Source organism: Syzygium oleosum, unplaced genomic scaffold, assembly GCF_021117445.2.
Source record: "Syzygium oleosum isolate NSW1041296 unplaced genomic scaffold, Sole_v2.1 Sole_v2.20, whole genome shotgun sequence".
NCBI lineage: Eukaryota > Viridiplantae > Streptophyta > Magnoliopsida > Myrtales > Myrtaceae > Syzygium > Syzygium oleosum.
Genome location: NW_026607504.1, coordinates 6,806,900 through 6,825,810, shown reverse-complemented (window position 1 = coordinate 6,825,810; position 18,911 = coordinate 6,806,900). Strand labels below are relative to the sequence as shown.

The window sequence follows — 18,911 nt, the reverse complement described above, 5'->3', positions numbered from 1 at the left end:
CCGTAAAGAATAAAAGGCAAGTCACCTTCAATTATCCATTTTCGAGTAAGCCGTTTATTTAAATTTAATGGTTTTAAAACTTTAAGATTCTACTACGTATAACTTAACGATATTCGATGTCTCGTAAAGAATAAAAAGCACATCACCTTTTCCATTGTCAAGTGAGCCGCTTATTTAAATTTAATGATTTCATTATTAAATGCATCAGTCAAAACAATCAGATGAAGGAGAAAAACCCCAATTCTTAAGTGCTTGCTTCCATGTAACAAATGCATCATACACAACCTGCCTAGTGGCGATTTCTCTCCATGCATCATAATTTGGTAAAATGCGCGCCAAAAGTTGTAGGCTAGCCAAATATGAAATATTACTAGGAATCCAATGGGAAGCCTGATCCATCGACATGACTTTCCTTAACCATGCTGACAAAACCCATATAAATTGTGCTAAGGTCTCATTGAAAAGCATCACATTTTCTTGGTCCTTCTCTTCATCTCAGAGATCTGCTCATTTTTCACTCTGAGAAAGCTCTAGGTGTGGTCTCTCTTTGAATTTGGGGGCTTTCTGTTTAAGTGATAATCTTTGCTTGAGGTAAAAGAAAGAGCTTTTGGGGTTTTGTGTTGTGCAGATATGGAGAGAACAAGAGATGCCGTTCACCCTTCACGTGGAGAACAGTGAGTTTATTTTTATCTTCAATATTATATTTTCCAGTCTTGTTGTATAGTGCTGAAAAGTTCACTTTCTTCCCCGTCGTGGGTTCGTTTTGTATGAGAGCACTCTTAAAGATGTTATTTTGAATTTGATAGTTCGTTCTTTTTTTCTGGTTCTGGTTCTAAAGCTATGGACAATCCCAAGGAGGAACGGAGGGAGATGCCGGAGGCAGAGCGTCGCGGAGACTAACAGCTGATGACGCTATGTCATTTCTAGGGGAAGTGAAGGACGCGTTCCAAGATCATCCAGAAAAGTACTATATGTTCCTGGAAATTATGAACGATTTCCTGACTCAAAGGTACAATCATGAACCATGTGGCGACTATATGATTATCAATGATTTATACTTCTTATTCATTCCATTCTTCGGTATCTCGCAGAATCGATACGAGAAGAGTCATGGCAAGAGCAAAGGAATTATTCACAGGATATAACAAATTGATTCATGGGTTCAATACTTTCTTGCCGGAGGGATGCAAAATAGTGCCGGACGAACCTAGGAAGCGTGTCAGTTTCGAAGAAGTCATCGGTTTCGTCTACAAGGTCAAGGTATGGCATCACTTTTGTCTTTCGGGGTTGAACGCAAGTACATCACTGATAGTAAATTCATTTTCATGTCTTGCGTGGGCACAGGAGTGTTTCCAGAGGGAGGAAAATGTTTATCAATCGTTTCTGGACGCTCTCAATAGGTACGGGCGTGGGAACAGCAGAATTAGCGTGGTCTACAATGAGGTAAATGCAGTTCCAAGTGCTTCCTTGTGTGCGCACGATTTCTTGTTTGGATGTCAAAGTATCTTAATGTAATTGGACATGCTATGTAGGCTAAAAAAAATTGATCTATCATTCGTAATGTCCATAGGTTGCAAGCCTTTTTGCCGGCCATCCGGACTTGCTCGAGGAATTCAAGAGCTTATTGCCTAAAAGCTTTCAGGATCAGGAGGAGCTCAGCTCTATCACCACACTGACCTCGCGCGGATTGGACATGGTATGATGATTGGTTGTTTGACTGGTCTTTCGATTAGATGTACCATTGCGCTGAATGATTTTTCCTTTCTCTCTTGTCTTTGTTTAGGATAGAACCCGCCGAGATAGGATTGCCGATTTTCAAGCTGAGGATGGATTAGTTACTGTGGATCGCCCCGATCTAGGCGACGATGAGGAAATAATGAAGGTGCACGAGGACGAGATGCATCATTTCAAGGGACTCATTCTGTTGAGGATTTCAGCAATATATATAGTTCTCGCTGTATTAGTTCTCCTTCTTGCTTTATGGATCAATAGAGGGAATTAGTTTCCTGCATTTGGTTTGTAAGAGATCAGCTCTATCATTTCATGTAATCCATTTCTGGGACAAGGAAATAACAAGAATAAAACAAACTTATTTTCATCACTCTTGACCAAGATGGGTAATGTATATGTTCCTAGTCAATTTGATCACTTGGCGTGTGCTTTGAGCGGAATAATTTGTCTATGCCCTTTTGTCTACTCCTGTTGAATTTTCTTTTTCCTTCGTTTTTTTATTTTACTTTGTATCGTCAAGAATACCGATTTACTTTGTTTTTCGGAATAATATCGGTCGCCGAAAACATCTTCTGATAATCGATATGCATTCAAGCATTTTTCCAATTCAACTATAAGCTGGAGCTCAAAACCACAAATCTTGATCAACTGTATAAACTAATGTTTAGTGCTTAGATCTATTCTGGTCCGTACAAATGACAGATCTCTCGAATCCCATCAGCTGTTTATGCCTTTCTTGGACATACGTTTCAAGGGTTACAAGACAAGGAAAATTCAACTTCTAGGAGAATAACAACAGAGAGCGGCTTTCTTCGTCTTTCTATTGCTGCGGTCGTGCTCATGAACTCATACGAAACTTTACAGTCAATTGAGATCAAGGAACAAAGCTTCAAAGTTTGCCCCTGGGACTCGTATACAGGCTGATAGGCTGTGCATGAAAGAAACAAAGAATCGAAAGGGAGAAAATTTTGTTCATTTTTTTTGTATTTTTGCCGCTGTAGTCTTGGTCTTGTTGATAGTCAAATTAATGCGAGATAAGTTTTTGGGTAAAATTATTTTGTTTTATTACAGATTTTCTTTTGTTATGTTCTTAGAAAAAAATTAAAAAATTGGATGGGAACATCTAAAACAGAAAGTCGTGCCTCAAGAACCATCGATTAGAAACAAATCTCCCGAAGAAAGAATCACTAATGAACCTTAGCTGGTCCTCCTGTTTGTTTCGAGAAAGTTGAAATCGAAAAATATTTTTTATCGCTTCGAAAAATTAGTGAACAAAGAACATTTTCATTATCAATGTCGAAATATTTTCATTGGTGACAAAGAAATTTTTTGTTCATTCTTTTTTGCAATATATAACATCAATCGTTTTTAAAAATCTATTTTCCAAATTGTTGATTTTTCGTAAAACAAACAAACAAAATTGCCTCTCTCGACCCCTTGCTCTTAAAACTCGGCCGCGTCGTGCGCTCCGCAAGTTGGTAAGAGACGTAAATAAAAGTTTGTAAAAGATAAAACTATTTTTTTATCAGAAATAAGTAAAATTGGTAATTAAAAAAAACCCAAAAAATGTTGGTAACTAACTCAAATGAGAATAGAGTAATGCAAACTATTTGGTAAGTCAATCATAGAAAAGGATCGATAAGCAAAGCAAATAAAAGTGATTATTGAATAAATTAGTTAGTAAACATAAAATAATCTAATGAGTGTTGGCGAGTAACTGAAATGGAGTGTTGGTAACCCAAAACTAGTAAGCAAGTTAATCGGAGAAAAGTTGGCAAATCACTCAAAAAAAAGTTTGGTAATTTCTTATAATAGTCGGTAAATATAATGCGTTATTAAGAATGTTATATAAAAAGCAAAACTTCTTTCGTATCCGCTTTAACTATTTATTAGTGAAACAATAAATAGAATTGCATCAGTAATGTAACTGTATTCATAATGTAGATCTTATATCGTGCAACAGCAAAACTTAGTTTGTTAACTTATTCTATCGTGCGAGTCTTATTGAAAATAAAGAAATTCTTCTTATTCGCCTACCAATTTGTTTATGAGTACAGAGTCTAGCTATATAGTACTTCTAATATGATTAATGGAGAATTTGGTAGAAGCAGCGTAGAGAGATTTTGATGCGAATTGGTGAAGGGTGATATTTTGTCTTTGCTAGCAACCCAAACCCTAGGTCAGCTTACTTAAAAAATTTCAAAGAAATCGGAAGTGGTTCCAATCGTTTAATTTGATTTTGATTTTGACACATCATGCCATTCAAGCTGTTTAGTCAGATTATGTAAATATATTATTGGCCCGTTTTCGGCAAGGAACATGAAAACATGCAAGAAATAGTGTCGAGATTCGAATCTTTGACTTGTGCTTTGATACCATGTTGAAGAAATTATATTTCTAAAAAACTTTAAAACTGGTAAAAAACGGGCTAATTATGTATTTATAACATGACTTAATATAATCCGTAAATTTGATGTATATGACTCGAGCAGAGAATTAGTATCCAAAGTTGCTACTCTGGTAGATCAGATCCCATAATTTGCAAGAATTAGCGACGAAACAACATCAACGTGATGGAATGCAAATTCAAGCTAACAAGAAGAATAAGGAAGGCGATTCTTTCACGACTCATGTAATGAGTAGTTGAATGTACGTATCAACCGATGCCATAACATGCGACAACGGGAAAATTAACAAATTGGTCATGAAATTTGTGTGGGTGTTAATTTAGTCATAAACTTTTCAGTTTGGACAATTCAATTTTAACTTTTGAGTGAAATTTCAATGAAGTCCTTTTGGTTAGTATTCGTCGGAAATCACTTACGTGGCAGTTCGGTCATCGCCGGTCGTCCTACATGGCACATCGCCACATCGCCACATCGCCAATTTCTGACAAAAATTGGCTGAAATGACTATATTAAAATTTCACTCAAAGGTTTATAACTAAAGTGGGAAAATTAGAAAGTTTATGACTAAATTGGCATCAGCACAATAGACTTAGGATTGATTGAACAATTTCCCCAGGCGACAACCATTGAATATTTCCTTAACGACGGTAATTTCGAACTTCAACTCACAAGCATGTCCTTTTGGCATAGTAGATCAAGCTTACAAGAACTAGCTTGTCAGACATTTAAGAATAGTTTATCTTATGAGAAAATTATCTAATCAATTTTAAATATTAATTCAGTTCTTATATTTTACATGAAACTCCAATGTAGTCCTTTCAATTTCATTGAAAATCACCGACCGCAGTGATCCAATCATCACCGACTGCCCTATTAAGCATATCATAACATCATCAATTTCCGACAAAATTTGGCCGAAAGGACTATATTGATATTTCGCACAAAAGTTTAAGATTAAATTGATAAATTTTAAAAATTTAGGACTGAAATGACATTCATAAAATAGATTTAAGACTGATTAGATAATTTTCCCGTTATCTCACAATGTGAGATGGTGGGAATATGGATCTTGATTGCACTAATCGGAGGTGGAGCTCTCATACTTTAAGAATCACACGTATCTATCTTTATCCTCTTCGGCCCTTACAAGAAAATAATCTGATTTTCTTTATATCTACTTCCCAATTACAGCAGAAAATAATCTGATTTTCTTCATATTTACTTCCTAAATTAGAAATTTTTCTTATATGCGGGATTTAGAGTCAAGATATCTATAAAGTCCGACTTATTTTGAGTAAGCCCGTCATGTTAAATCTAGCGACCCAATAAATAACCGCATCCACAGACATGGCCCACAATGTAAAAAAGAGAAGCGCGGTGGCCAAAATTAGCGACTGTGGCTAGGGTTACCATAAGCGTCTTGCACCTGCTAAATTAAATCTTGTTACTTCGCATCACCCCATGACAAGAAGGTCCGAGGTTGGCAAGCCCATCACCGCGGCTTCAACAATCCATTAGCGGAAAAAAAAAAAATTGACCCTTTATCACTCGGCCAATCACCTACGGGCAAGAAAATCTGAATGTTTTTTAAGCTGGAATGGTTTGCAAATGCTGTAATTGTTTTTTTTGCTCCTCTTGCAAATTCTAAGCTTGATGGGCCTTTTGCTTCCCACAAGGAAGTGAAATTTTCTCTCCATACAAAAACCAGCAAAACGCCTCTCCTCTCTGTCTCTGTCTCTGTCTCTCTCCTCTCTCTCTCTCTGGCTCTGTCGTGTTCTCGAGAGAAAAATTTTCTCGTAAGTATACTCCTTCCTTAGGCACGAGAGCGAAGAGGGTAGCACATAAATGTTGTGCTATGGTCTCTTCTCGATCAAAAGCTTCAAACTTTTGTGTGCCCTTCTTCTCGCTCTCCCTGTTCGAGATCTGCTCGTTCTCTCACTTAGCCTGATATAAAGATTCGAGAGACCTACCAGGTGTTGGTTTCTCTTCGAATTCTGGGGCTCAATTCCTGTCCCAGTGATTTGCTTTTTGTGTGTTTGGAGGCAGGGGCGACGGATTAAGCTTTCTGGGTTTGCTTCCTTTTGTGCAGGGATGAAGAGAACGAGAGATGACGTGTACCCGGGTTCGCAATTCAAACGGCCTTTCGGTTCCTCACGTGGAGAGTAGTGAGTTTCGGCTGCTTGCTTTTGCTCTTCCGTATGATTTGTGCCGGTTCTGTTCCATCGGGTTTGAAAAATTTTCGATCTTGTTTCCACTCCGTTGGTTGGTTTGGACGAGTTTGCCTGTTCATGCATTTCGATTATGTCTATGTTGTTCTGACGCAAGATGTCTGAGACATGTCCTCACAATTTGTTCCTGGGGGAAATAATGAATTTGACCCACTTGGAGATCGTTTATCGGTTTAGGTCGAACTTAAACTTTCAGATGTAATATGCTTTGTGAGACCTCGTGAGATGTGATAATAAGCTTGTCCAAGCTTCTTGAAGTCCCAAGTTTTAATATTTTCGGGATCTTACCTCCGATCGAGATCAATTGACTATGCCTGACTGTGTACATCTGCAGAATTTACCTAGAAGCTTTTTGCAGGGAAGTTTTTGTTGTGTTCTGTTTTTACCCTCTTCTGAGATGTGAAAAAGATGTAATTTTAAAACTGCTAATCATGATACAAACGAAACTGTGCCGAATATATCTAAGGGGACAGTCGGCGGAGATCGCAATTTTGATATCCATATCCATGATTTCGTGCAAATACTCTTATTCCTAACACAAAAGAAAAAGATCATGGAAAAGAGAAACAAGTTTTGGGACTAGACAACTTTAGGATGTTGTATGCAAGCACAGGTTTGGAATGGTACTTGTTATTGGGAGAGATGGTATTTCCAATTGATGATTTAATGTTTTCTCGTGATGAAGCTATGGGCAGTCCCAAGTAACAGGAACAGGAGCTATGGATGGTGGAGGCGGGGCTGTAGGTGGAGGTAGCGCATCACAGAAACTAACGACAAATGATGCATTGACATACCTTAAGGAAGTGAAGGACATGTTTCAAGATCAAAGGGAAAAGTACGACATGTTCCTCGAGGTTATGAAAGATTTCAAGGCTCAAAGGTACAACCATAAACATCTTGGTGACGATAGGATTATTAAAGGTTTAACAGCTTCTCATTCATGTACTTTTTGGTATCTTGCAGGACTGACACTACGGGAGTCATAGCAAGAGTAAAGGAATTATTTAAAGGGCATAACAAATTAATTCTGGGATTTAATACTTTCTTGCCAAAGGGATTTGAAATATCCCCCGATGAGGATGAAACACCAACGAAAAAGAATGTGGAATTTGAAGAAGCCATCTCATTTGTTAATAAGATCAAGGTATAGAACGAATTGTCTTTTTTTACTGAAGGGGCACAATCAAATTCTGATATTGTGTCTCCTGGCTCCAGAAACGGTTCCAAAATGATGAGCATGTCTATAAATCATTTTTGGACATACTCAATAAGTACCGGAAGGAGCACAAGGACATTAATGAGGTCTACAGTGAGGTAAATGCAGCTCCATGTGCTTCGTACAATACAGAATATATTGGTTCTGTAACAAAATATCACAAGTTTGATATAATCAGAAACTCCTGCTGTAATATGTAGGCTTAATTGTATTAGCACGGTCTGAAGTACCTGGAGTATTAACTTGTTCTTTTTGGTTATCTTCTGTTTTTTTTTTTTTTTTTTTTTGATGTCTGCAGGTTGCTAACCTTTTTGGCGACCATCCAGACTTACTTGAGGAATTCACCAAATTCTTGCCTGATAATTCAGCAACAGCCTCCACACACAACTTTCCTTATGCCAGGAATTCATTTCAGCGTCAACACGAACGTAGCTCTACTACACCGACCTTGCGGCAAATGCAAATGGATAAGGTAAATGTTTTGCCTCCTTTTGTGTTTGGATGCTCCTTCATGGATGTACTGCAGCACAATAATGGTTTTCCTTTTCCTCTTTTGGTCAGCAACGAGTGCGGCGAGATAGGATTATCAATGCTCATGCTGAGCATGATATAAATGTTGATCATCCTGATTTGGACGATGATAAAGCAACGATGAAGGTACAGAAGGATCAAAGAAAGCGATTTGAGAAGGATAACAGGGACAGGAGAAACCGTGAAGTGGATGATAGAGAGTCTGAGCATGACACTAGTAGGGATTTCAACTCGCAGCGCTTTCCCGACAAAAGAAAATCTGCAAGGAAGGTTGAAAACTATGGAATGACTTCTTTAAGTGAAGACAGGGATGCTCTAAAGAGTAAGTAAATTATGCAATCATATGATGCAATAGCACCTGCATCTTGTCAATTCTTTTTCCATTCTGTTAAATAGATATAAATAGCTTTACACCTAGGCAATTTTCGTTGTAGTTTTTATTTGTCTATCATCTTATTTCTACGAATTTGATGGGAAGAGGAGTACATATAGATTTTTTTTGTCAATTACCTCTGTGTACTTCATCCTCTTTATCGAAAATTATGCATGGTGCTTCAGAGACATCTGTATATAAGAGGTACAGTTCAATACAACTTATTCCAACATTGAGAGACACCACTCGTGTAAATATCTGCCTATGTTAGTGTTTCTTTGTTATTTAAATTCTTTTAATTTGTTGTTTTAACATGCACTTTTGGCATCTTTGATGAGTTTAAATGTCTTTGTATAAACTACCTGTACATGTAAAGAGTCAGATGTGGTGTAGGGTATGTTATTTGTCTTCTATGTTTACTGTAGCTGTACAGGAGTCACAGCTAAAGGTAAGCAGATTCACTTCAAAGATTTGTCTTATCTCACTTGCAAGTGTTTTTTAAAAAAGGGATTAGCACGGGAACTTGTTCCACTGTGATTGGTTTCCTTTTGTTGACGTGATACCTGCTTTTGTCTGTACTTTCAGTTGTAGCTTATGTTTTGTCAGTGTTTGCTTAAAAGTTAGAACTTTCAACTCCGTGCATCATGTTTCTTTAACCCAGTTCATAATTAATGTGTTTGTGTTGCTTCTATTTCATTTGGACCATGAATTTTTGGCAGGCATGTATAACCAAGGATTCATTTTCTGTGAAAAAGTCAAGGAGAGATTGTGCAGCTCAGAAGATTATCAGGCCTTTTTGAAGTGCCTTCATATGTACAGCAGTGGAATTATAAGGAAAAACGACTTACAAAGTTTGGTATGTGTTTTCTGTAGCTTGGGACCGCTCTTTCTGTCTGTATGCAACAGTCCTCTACCTATGCTCCCTAAACTCCTTTGCTTATAAGAAGGTCATTCTGGTTTGATTGATAAGGTAATTTGAAACTTGGCACTTTGCGTAAATGATTTTTTTTTATCACAAACACACCAAAACAATTAAGGAGTCAACTCCCAATTAAATGGTTCCAATCTTTCCCAATTAAATATTTTCAATTCCCTTTAATATTCTCAGGTCCACTATGATGATATGCTTGCAGTGCTAAATATTATTTGCAAACAGTAATTTTATTGTTGAGAAATGTGTGAGACTACTAGAAGAGCAACCCTCTCTTATATTGCACTATGGGATTTAAAAGAAGATCTAGAAGACTCCTTTCGTTTTTAATGAGATTTTATTATTACGAAGTTACTGACAAATGGCAATCGGTTGGATCCGTTATCTGTTAGTTTCGTGAGAATGTTGATGTTCATGTGTGTTTGTTGATTGCTTACAATTGCTGTGCAGAACCATTTATTCTCCTTTGGCCATCTATATTGTTTTGTCTGAATTTTACCTTGGGCTTATGAAATGCTAAATGTGCTGTCTCCATTACTCAACTTATTCGTTAACTTCAAGAACATCTATTCAACATTAATTAACAAAATCCATATGGAAGTGGACACACTCGTAGATAATCTGGGTGACGGTTGAGCTTGAAATTTTTTTTTCCTATTTATAATTCATATGATGTGTATATATGTAGTTTATATATTGGCCTAGTTCTTTTTGGCTTTATAAGGCCCTTTGTATGAGTGGTGTTAGATTCTTCTGTTCTGACTTTTCTTTTCTTTCAGTCTTGGGATTCTTGAGAGAATTATTTCTATCGTGTTTTGGTAAATTCCCTTCATAATCCTCGTAAACTTGTTTCTTTTTTTTAGAAAAAATGACCCATTTATGAATTGAAAACTCACTCATTTGTCACCAAATGTAAAGTCACACTTCTTTAATAGACGATTATTTATTAAACTTTCATATATATTATTTATTGAACTTTATGTTAAGCAGTTACTGATTTGTTACTTGTATTGAACTTGTTTTCAGGAATAAACTATTTATATTGAAGTTGCCCAACCCCCCCCCCCCCCCCCCCACCCTTGAGTTTTCATGGATCTGTCCTTGGTTGTGGATTAATTTGACTTCTCCAATATCATGGGAAAAATGTTTTATTCATACATGTTTTATTTATCTCCTTAGGTGACAGATCTGCTTGGAAAGTATCCTGATCTCATGGAAGAATTCAATGGCTTTTTGGAGCGCTGTGAGAATATCGGTTGTTCTTGAGATTCGTTATTTATATAATTCGTCTACATGTCTATAGAGTAATTTTGGTTATTAACGAGTCTCCTTTTCCAGATGGCTTTCTTGCTGGTATTGTGAGTAAAAGTATGTATCACCTCTATCCACCTCTCCTCTTCAAATAATTTTTTGCCATATTTTATATGTTTCCTCTTTGTAGCAAAATCTGATGTTGGTTGCTTACTGGATGAAGGGTCGCTCTCTACTGATGGGCACATGTCCTGGACAGCAAAGGCAGAGGATAAAGATAAAGAACATAAGCGCGAGAATGACGGAGCCAAAGATAAGGAAAGATGCAAAGACAAGTATATGTTCAAATCCATTCAAGAGCTGGACTTGTCTAACTGTCAACGCTGTACCCCAAGTTACCGGCTTCTACCAGATGATGTATAAAATGGTTTGCGTTTCTTAGCTTAGCTGTTTATAGAAATTCATATTTTTAACATAACCTGGTTGCTGCTTGGTGTTCTGCAGTATCCAATTCCTTCAGTCAGCCAGAGATCAGAGCTTGGTGCTCAAGTACTCAATGACCATTGGGTATCTGTGACGTCAGGTAGTGAGGATTACTCGTTCAAACATATGCGCAGGAATCAGTATGAAGAAAGTTTATTCAGATGTGAAGATGACAGGTAAAAGCGTTGGATTACTCTACTGGCATTTTGCCTGTACATAGTACATCTTCTTGCGTTATAAGATGTCCTTGTTTGGCATCTACATCAACATGCCATCATATTTTTCACTTTGTAAAAGCTACATCATGCTAGCTTGAAATTGGAGTGGGGCTGGTTCATTTGGCAACTCAGGGGACGCTATGTATCTTTCTCTTGACCTTGCGTGGTCACGCTTTCTTTGCGTGGTCATGCTATGGAGAGGACTTAGAATAGATCATATCCTCCATGTTATCCCTTATATATTGGTTATTACAGAAAAGGGTTGCAGAAGGGACTGAGCACATCAGTGAACTTGATGAGTGGGTGCTGCACCAATTATTCAATAAATTTGTCTGTCTTTTTCTGTATGAAATCTTTGCTTTTGCTTTGTTAGTTGTTCTGAGGAATTTTCCTGAAATATTATGACTAAGTTTTCGGAAAGTGTTACAAGTGGATATGTCAGGATCAAGTCAAGTTTAGGTTCTGGTCAAACATGGACCATCCTAGAAGGGCCAGGACACCCATGGATCCTATTTATTTTCTGACCTTGTCAAAGCACATAACTCAGGCCAAAGTTTTTTGCAATCTTGTGTTGGTTTTACTACGTGATTTCTCAACACATGATTACTTGTTATTTACTTGAAACCTCTGTGAAATGTGGACTAGATTGCTCAACAATGATTTTTCTAGTGGTTGTCTTTTGATACTCATTATGCAAGGGTCATGAGAGTGTTTTCTATTGGCTGCAGATTTGAGCTGGACATGCTGTTAGAATCTGTGAGCTCCACCGCGAAAAGGGCAGAGGAAGTCTTGAACAACATCAACGAGAATATTAACAACTTGGAGACTCCTATTCAAATTGAAAATTACTTCACCGGTCTGTGTGTCATATGGTTTTTTCGAGCTTCAATTTGATTTGTACCACCTAGTTGAGTACTTTAATAGTTAGCTACAAGCAACTGGCTCTCTTATGCATTCTATTTTACAGCTCTCAATCTACGATGCATCGAGCGTCTATATGGTGACCATGGTCTGGATGTAATGGACATCCTCCGCAAAAATCCTGCTGTTTCGTTGCCTGTCATGTTGGCTCGCCTTAAGCAGAAACAGGACGAATGGACAAGGTGTCGTTCAGATTTTAACAAGATTTGGGCTGAAATATATGCTAAAAACCACTACAAATCGCTTGATCATCGCAGCTTCTATTTCAAGCAGCAGGATTCAAAGAACCTAAGTACAAAATGTAAGTCAAAACCGTCAAATGAATTTTTTTGGTGGCGGTTGGTTTTTGCCTGATATTTTCTTGAAATAGTGCCTTCTCCTTTGCATATTTTGTATTGTATACAGTTTTTGCAGGCCACATTTCTTTATGTTCTAAAAGAGGTGACGTGTTATTGTGTTTCTTTAATATTTGAAGCATCTGATTCCCTTCTTAATTATCTCAGAAGAGATTGTTGTTGCCTCCAAATTGTAAAAGTACATATGAGATGACCCTTTTTAGCAGGTCCATCTTTTTTCAACATGAGCATAGTGTTTATCAATTGTAATTTTCCTTGAAATACTAAAATCAGTGGGGAAAAACTACCAGATCTTGCTACTTATAAAATAGTTATGATATATTTCCTGTATTTATCCCTCGTATTTTTTGTAATGCTATTGAAAGCTTTCTATGTCGACTGTATATTGTAATGGCTGGTCTTAAAGTTTCCTCGTGAATTTAACTTATTGTTTGGTTTCTCAAAATAGATTGCCCTTGGACGTTCTGTAGTTGTAGCTTTTTGTTCCTCTAATGGCTACTTGGCTTGGTACACAGCTTTGGTGGCTGAGATCAAGGAATTGAAAGAAAAGAAGCAAAAAGAGGACGATGTTCTCCTTGCCATTGCTGCTGGAAGTAGACAACCTATTGTCCCACATTTGGAGTTTGAATACTCTGACGTAAAAGTTCTTGAAGATTTGTATAAACTTGTCCTATATTCATGCGAAGAGGTTTGCTCCTCCAAAGAGCAGCTTAATAAAGTAATGCGACTTTGGGCTACCTTTGTGGAGCCAATGCTGGGATTTTCTTCTAGACCTCCTACCTCTGATGGTGCTGAAATTCTTGGAAATGCAATGCGCAATATTACCAAATGTACTGCATCAAGCAGAAGAGGAAGTGACGAAACCTCTGATGCCGATGCTGCCAAAGCTAATTTGCTGCAGTTAAAATTGAGGAACAACACAGACGAGAATGTCTCATCAGAACTGCCAGGTGTCAGCAAGGCCGCTTTGCTTGACGGAGATGCTTCTGCTAAAGAAAACAATTGTCTAGTTTCAGAACGTGCAGATAGAGATTCAGTGCGTGATACTCATCTTTCTGAGAAGGAACCAAAGGATGTGGATCTGTCTGAGAAAGTTGCTGTTTCCAATGTTCAAGTTACCTCTAGTGCACAAACATGTGGATTCACCCCGCCGCTTGTTTCAGAGAACAGTCATGAGAGAATCAGTGTAGAGGCAATACCAGGTAACGCTTAATTCAGTGGAATTATAATCTTTTGGAGTTTGACAGACATTATCTACCCATAATGATGCTTTTGATATTTCAAGGTTCGTGTTCCAGTGCTCTTCCTTCCCATCCTAAGGATACTGCCAGCAAAGACCATGAATCCAAAGGTATTCAGGACTCTGTACCATTATCGGAGGTATGATCTTGCTGCCGCTTTCCTTAATTTTATTTATACCCGTCTATACTAAAGTAGTAGTACGGTTGCCACTTAAATCTGTCCAAACAGTAACACCTCACAAATCCTTTTGTCGTGTAATTCTCAATTTCTCATCTTTTTCCCTCTTATGTGGGAAGGACATGTTCATGTTATAGCTTGATTTGCGGCTTCAGGGCAATGCTGTTGCAAAGACGAGTGTTCATGGAATACTTCAAGATAGTGTGAACATCAGCTGGAATCAAGTAGGTACTGTTGGACCATCCAAATTTGAAAAAGAAGAGGGTGAGTTATCACCAAATGAGGAATTTGAGGAGGAGAACCTTGAGTTGTATGCGGTGAACTCTCTAACCGAGACAAGGCGCCATATTGACAGACAAGAGGGTCGATCTGGTAACCTCAACCACGTTGCTGGCCAGGATGGTGGAGACAATGATGCAGATGCTGATGATGAAGACAGCGAAAATGTTTCTGAAACTGGTGGAGATGTCTCAGGCAGTGATTCTGCCGGAGATGCATGCTCCCATGAAGAGCCTGAAGAGGAGGATGATTTAGAGCGTGATGAAGCTGATGGTAAGTCCGAGAGCGAAGGTGAGGCTGAGGGGGCTGCTGATGCACACTCTGTTGGAGGAGATAGCAACCCATTGCCCCTCTCAGAACGCTTCCTTTCCTCAGTGAAGCCCCTTTCAAAGCATGTAACAACTCCTCTGCTTAAGGGAGGGGGGAAAGATTCCCGGCTATTCTATGGAAATGACAATTTCTACGTGCTTTTTAGACTTCATCAAGTAAGAATAGGTGTTTAGGTTTTATTGTGTCCAGTTTTGATTTTTGAGACTTTCCTGAATGAGTGTATGCATCATTGATCAGATTCTCTATGAAAGGATTTTATCAGCAAAAACAAGCTCACTAGGTGCTGAAATGAAGCGAAGAACTTTGAAGGATTCATGTTCTTCAGATCCCTATGCCAGGTATGGAAAATCTGCTCATGTAGTTTTAGTTTGAACAAAAGTATTGGATGCATGTTCATATTGGCTGTGCGGACTTGCAGATTCATGTCTGTCCTCTACAAGTTGCTTGATGGAAATCTTGAAAATGCAAAATTTGAAGATGCATGCAGAGATATCATTGGAAATCACTCATACATTCTATTTACGTTGGACAAATTAATATACAAGTTGGTCAAGCAGGTTTGTTTGGCTCAATCTTTTTCTATATTTTCTTCCGCCTTGGTTTTGTCCCTATGTCACAGTTGTAGCTTTTGTTGCAGCTTCAAACTGTAGCTAGTGAGGACATGGACAACAAGCTCCTTCAATTGTATGAATATGAAAAATCTCGGAAACAGCTAATTGATCCCGTGTATTATGAAAACACTCGTATCTTTCTACACGAGGAAAACATATATCGGTTGGAATTTGTAAGTACTTTGCAGCGCCTTGTTTTATCCCTGACTGTAGGGAATTATGTTTCCGATCCATTAATTGACCGTTTTTCCTTGTTCAAACATTTATGATCTGTTTCTTATTTCCTTGCAGTCATCCTCTCCATCTCGTATGTCCATCCAGCTGATGGACAGTATAAGCGAAAAGCCTGAGGTTTTTGCAATTTCAATAGACCCTAACTTTGCTGATTATCTGTACAATGACTTCCTTTCAGTTTTTCCTGGCAAAAAGAAGCTGCATGACACATTTTTGCTAAGGTAGTAATAAAAGGCCCGATACTGGCACTTACAAGTTCCCACTACTTTAACATTTCTAGTGACTAATCAATGCCTATCCTAAACAAGTTCCGATGACTTCTGATATTTCAAGTGAATAGACCGGTTTTACCCTATCCTACTGAAACTCCGTTTATGTCTTTTCTGTTTGAGTAGCTGTCTACAGATGCTGTCCTATCAAACTCCAGAGTAGCTCCAGTACCAGTATATATAGTTCTAGTGAGACATCCTTTGTTTGAACCAAAGTTTGTAAATTTCCATAGTCCAAGTCAGTGCTTTATTATTCATAGAGTTCTTCATTATTCCACAATGCTGCTGATGAATGTTCCTAAATGGCTCTATACCTTTGGTGTGGCCTTGTCCAATTATTCTGTGCCCCTACCATTCAAACTCTCCTTGATAATATCTTTGGTATCTCATTTTGCAGCACATTCTATATTAGTTTGAAAATATTGAAGAAGGTTCACCAGTGACGTTAGTTGTGGTCATTTTTTCGTCTGACTTTGTCCTTAAAAATTGTGATAGAATTGGATCCGAAAGAATTATTTTATCCTTGACATTGTGAGCAATTTACAATTTGAAGGTGGTGAATATAGCTGGTCTATTTGGAAAAGAATAGAAATGGGGGACGTTTTCACTAAATGCTTGCTCTCCTTATTTTGATCGACAGAAACAAACGGAAATATGCGAGTCTGGATGAGTGTTCTGCTTCGTGTATGGTCATGGAAGGTGCTAGAATCATCAATGGTTTGGAATGCAAGATAACTTGCAACTCATCAAAGGTAGATTAATATCATTGTGTGTGTGGGTGTGGCTTAATAGCGTCTTTATTTCTCTTGTTTTAATTATGATGATTGGCCTTTGACATTTATGTTTCTTTCATACATTAATTTTTCCTCCTCTCGTTCACGGCAACCGGGATTGATGTTGTTACACACACTTATATCTTTTGAATCACCTGGTACACTTGGGATTTGATGTTTTTGGGATTTTACGTTTAGGCTGCTGTTTTATCTTTTGCCCTACTGAGACCATCTGTAACTTGTGTCCTCTTGTCACTGTTTAGATATATTAATTGATATTAGAAGCTATCATTATTTTTATACCTTAATTAGTAGGGAAGTATTTATGACCCCCTCTGGTCCTTCACTGGATGTGCATATTTTTGTTTTCCAATGGGTATTGTTTCTAAATGTCTGGTTATTGTTTGCAGATCTCATACGTTCTGGATACAGAGGATCTCTTCTTTCGTCCAAGACAGAAAAGAAAAGGTTCATCAAATACAGGATTCGCATCTTCATCTTACAATCTGGCAAAATTACAAAAGTTCCATAGATTCTTATCATCGTCATAGCAATGGGGCTTATTCGCAATCCGCTCGAGGTTGGCACAATGCCGAAAAACTCAGAAAAACTCCAATTGCTGTTCTCTGTTTTTGCTGTTCACACAAAAAGCACCACCGTGCTGTTTCAGATTAGCATAAATTATCATTGGCAATCTAAACCCGGAGAGCTCTGGCTTTTCCTGAGTCGGAAAAGGCGTGCTGACGTTAACTAGAGAAGACCAAAGGGGCCGATGGGATGGGGTTGCAACATCTTGTGGGTTTGTGTATATATAGTTTCTTTCATGATGTCCTGTAGAAATGGTTAGTTATGAGATTTTGCATTCATGGAATTTTCCAATATTCATCGAATTTCTTGTGATAATATACTATTGCCTCCTGTTACATGAGATTGAGGAAATGATTTGAGAACCAGAACTTCGGAAGCATAAGTGGGAATGCAGTCTGAAGGAGCGGGTAAAACGAAAGCCAAATCGGCCATGCTCTTCTGTCTTTCACCTACGCTTGCTTCTTCAATTTAAGTCGAGTTAAATTTGGTAAAGAGAAATGACTCTTCGACCTTCGGACCCAGCATTGTGCTCATGTACACGAAAAGGGAAGAAAAGCAGTATGATTGAACTGCCCTAGGGTTAAGGAACAAGCTGAATGAAATTCGCTTGAACATGACCTACGGAAAATTTCGGACAACGAGGCAATTAAGCGAGTTTGCGCCTTGTGTTTTGAATCTTCTTAGTCAATCTAGAAGGATGGGAGGTTAGGTTAGGTTAGGATGCTTCTAAATTAGTTCTCTAGATGAATAGTGGAACAATGACTCGTTCGATTCCAACTTCCACCTACAGGGGCGGTGGTATGATTGCACCATTGAGCGACACTTCAAAATAAAATAAGTCATAGTTCCGGAAAGAAGAACAAAAAACTCAGCTCGGATATTCTGTGGGTCGCACAGTCTGGTGCCAAACAAGAGGGACCAGTGACGGTGTTGAATGCCCACACCAGCACAAGGAAGACGGCAACGAAAGGACCCAATCATATTCCAGATCAGGTGAATTTGTCAAACCTGATGTCCTGTGTCTGAGAGGGGCAAGCGTGATTCAGACAGAAACTAGATTTTGATTGCGGACATCCACCTGCCTTTAACCCAAACTGTCGTGAAAGAGACTGTCACGCCCCGCGCCCCGATCAACCCGAGCCTCGGGCGCGCGACAACCGCCATGGTCATTTAAATGCGACGTCCTAGGAAGCGTCACCGACCCATCGCGTTATCTAACGAATAAGCACATGCAGAAGCGTAAACAACATTACCCAATCAACAACATAGAAGGGATAATAAAGAAAACACATAGGCAAAACACACTTGACATATATACACATCATTAACAATCGGATGTTAGCAAAATACAAACCCACTACTACGGGCCTTTTTCCGATTCAATCAAAATGGTCGGGATTAGACCTATCTCCTCTATCTACGGAGGCTATCTCAAAAAGAACACCTCGTCGACCCAAATGGTCGTCGTGTACTCCTCGTACACGATGTCGGTCTTCAGTGCTACTAACTCGACCACTTCCACGTCTTGGTCCACGGGGATACCAAAACACATGGTCTAAGTATCCAATCTAGAGCCTGAAAAGAGGTGAACAACAACGGTTGAGTAAAACTCAATAAGTAGAACCTCTAAACCTCGAGTAGGAAGGTACCTCGTCTCGAAAACATGCCAAACACAATCCAATAGTCACATGCGAATACTTACCTCCCGTCGGCACATACAATTCACCCAAATAATCACACGTGAACAACCGCAATCATCCT

At 38.5% G+C, this 18,911-nt stretch overlaps 1 protein-coding gene and 1 non-coding gene across 3 annotated transcripts; both read left to right on the top strand.

Annotated features, from left to right (window-relative positions):
• Positions 1 to 1,346: 1,346 nt before the first annotated feature.
• Positions 1,347 to 2,096, top strand: LOC115670382 (uncharacterized). The gene is made up of 3 exons (XR_008818588.1): positions 1,347 to 1,443; positions 1,571 to 1,696; positions 1,784 to 2,096. It is a non-coding gene; the product is annotated as an uncharacterized LOC115670382 (transcript).
• Positions 2,097 to 5,863: 3,767 nt separating this feature from the next.
• On the top strand, positions 5,864 to 17,518 carry LOC115670260 (paired amphipathic helix protein Sin3-like 2). Of its 2 annotated transcripts, none has more exons than XM_030591486.2 (23): positions 5,864 to 6,112; positions 6,229 to 6,304; positions 7,053 to 7,247; positions 7,331 to 7,511; positions 7,583 to 7,681; positions 7,882 to 8,055; positions 8,145 to 8,436; positions 9,207 to 9,343; positions 10,598 to 10,661; positions 10,757 to 10,786; positions 10,893 to 11,086; positions 11,174 to 11,328; positions 12,099 to 12,226; positions 12,338 to 12,592; positions 13,163 to 13,849; positions 13,933 to 14,027; positions 14,222 to 14,830; positions 14,913 to 15,013; positions 15,094 to 15,232; positions 15,313 to 15,459; positions 15,578 to 15,741; positions 16,430 to 16,541; positions 16,973 to 17,518. In XM_030591486.2, the coding sequence occupies exons 2-23, from the start codon at positions 6,231 to 6,233 to the stop codon at positions 17,111 to 17,113; spliced, it is 4,173 nt and encodes a 1,390-aa protein (XP_030447346.2). In that variant the 5' UTR covers positions 5,864 to 6,112; positions 6,229 to 6,230; the 3' UTR covers positions 17,114 to 17,518. The 2 variants fall into 2 exon arrangements, with proteins under 2 accessions (XP_030447346.2, XP_030447345.2); XM_030591485.2 differs by having other exon boundaries at positions 10,598 to 10,673.
• Positions 17,519 to 18,911: the final 1,393 nt, after the last annotated feature.

What these genes read in the sequence shown, in the direction of transcription:
- LOC115670260 (XM_030591485.2), top strand. Translation starts at nt 6,231, where the DNA reads ATGAAGAGAACGAGAGATGACGTGTACCCGGGTTCGCAATTCAAACGG. An exon ending in ACTCTGTACCATTATCGGAG is followed by an intron (nt 14,028 to 14,221) that starts GTATGATCTTGC and finishes TTGCGGCTTCAG; the next exon opens with GGCAATGCTGTTGCAAAGAC. An exon ending in TAACTTGCAACTCATCAAAG is followed by an intron (nt 16,542 to 16,972) that starts GTAGATTAATAT and finishes TATTGTTTGCAG; the next exon opens with ATCTCATACGTTCTGGATAC.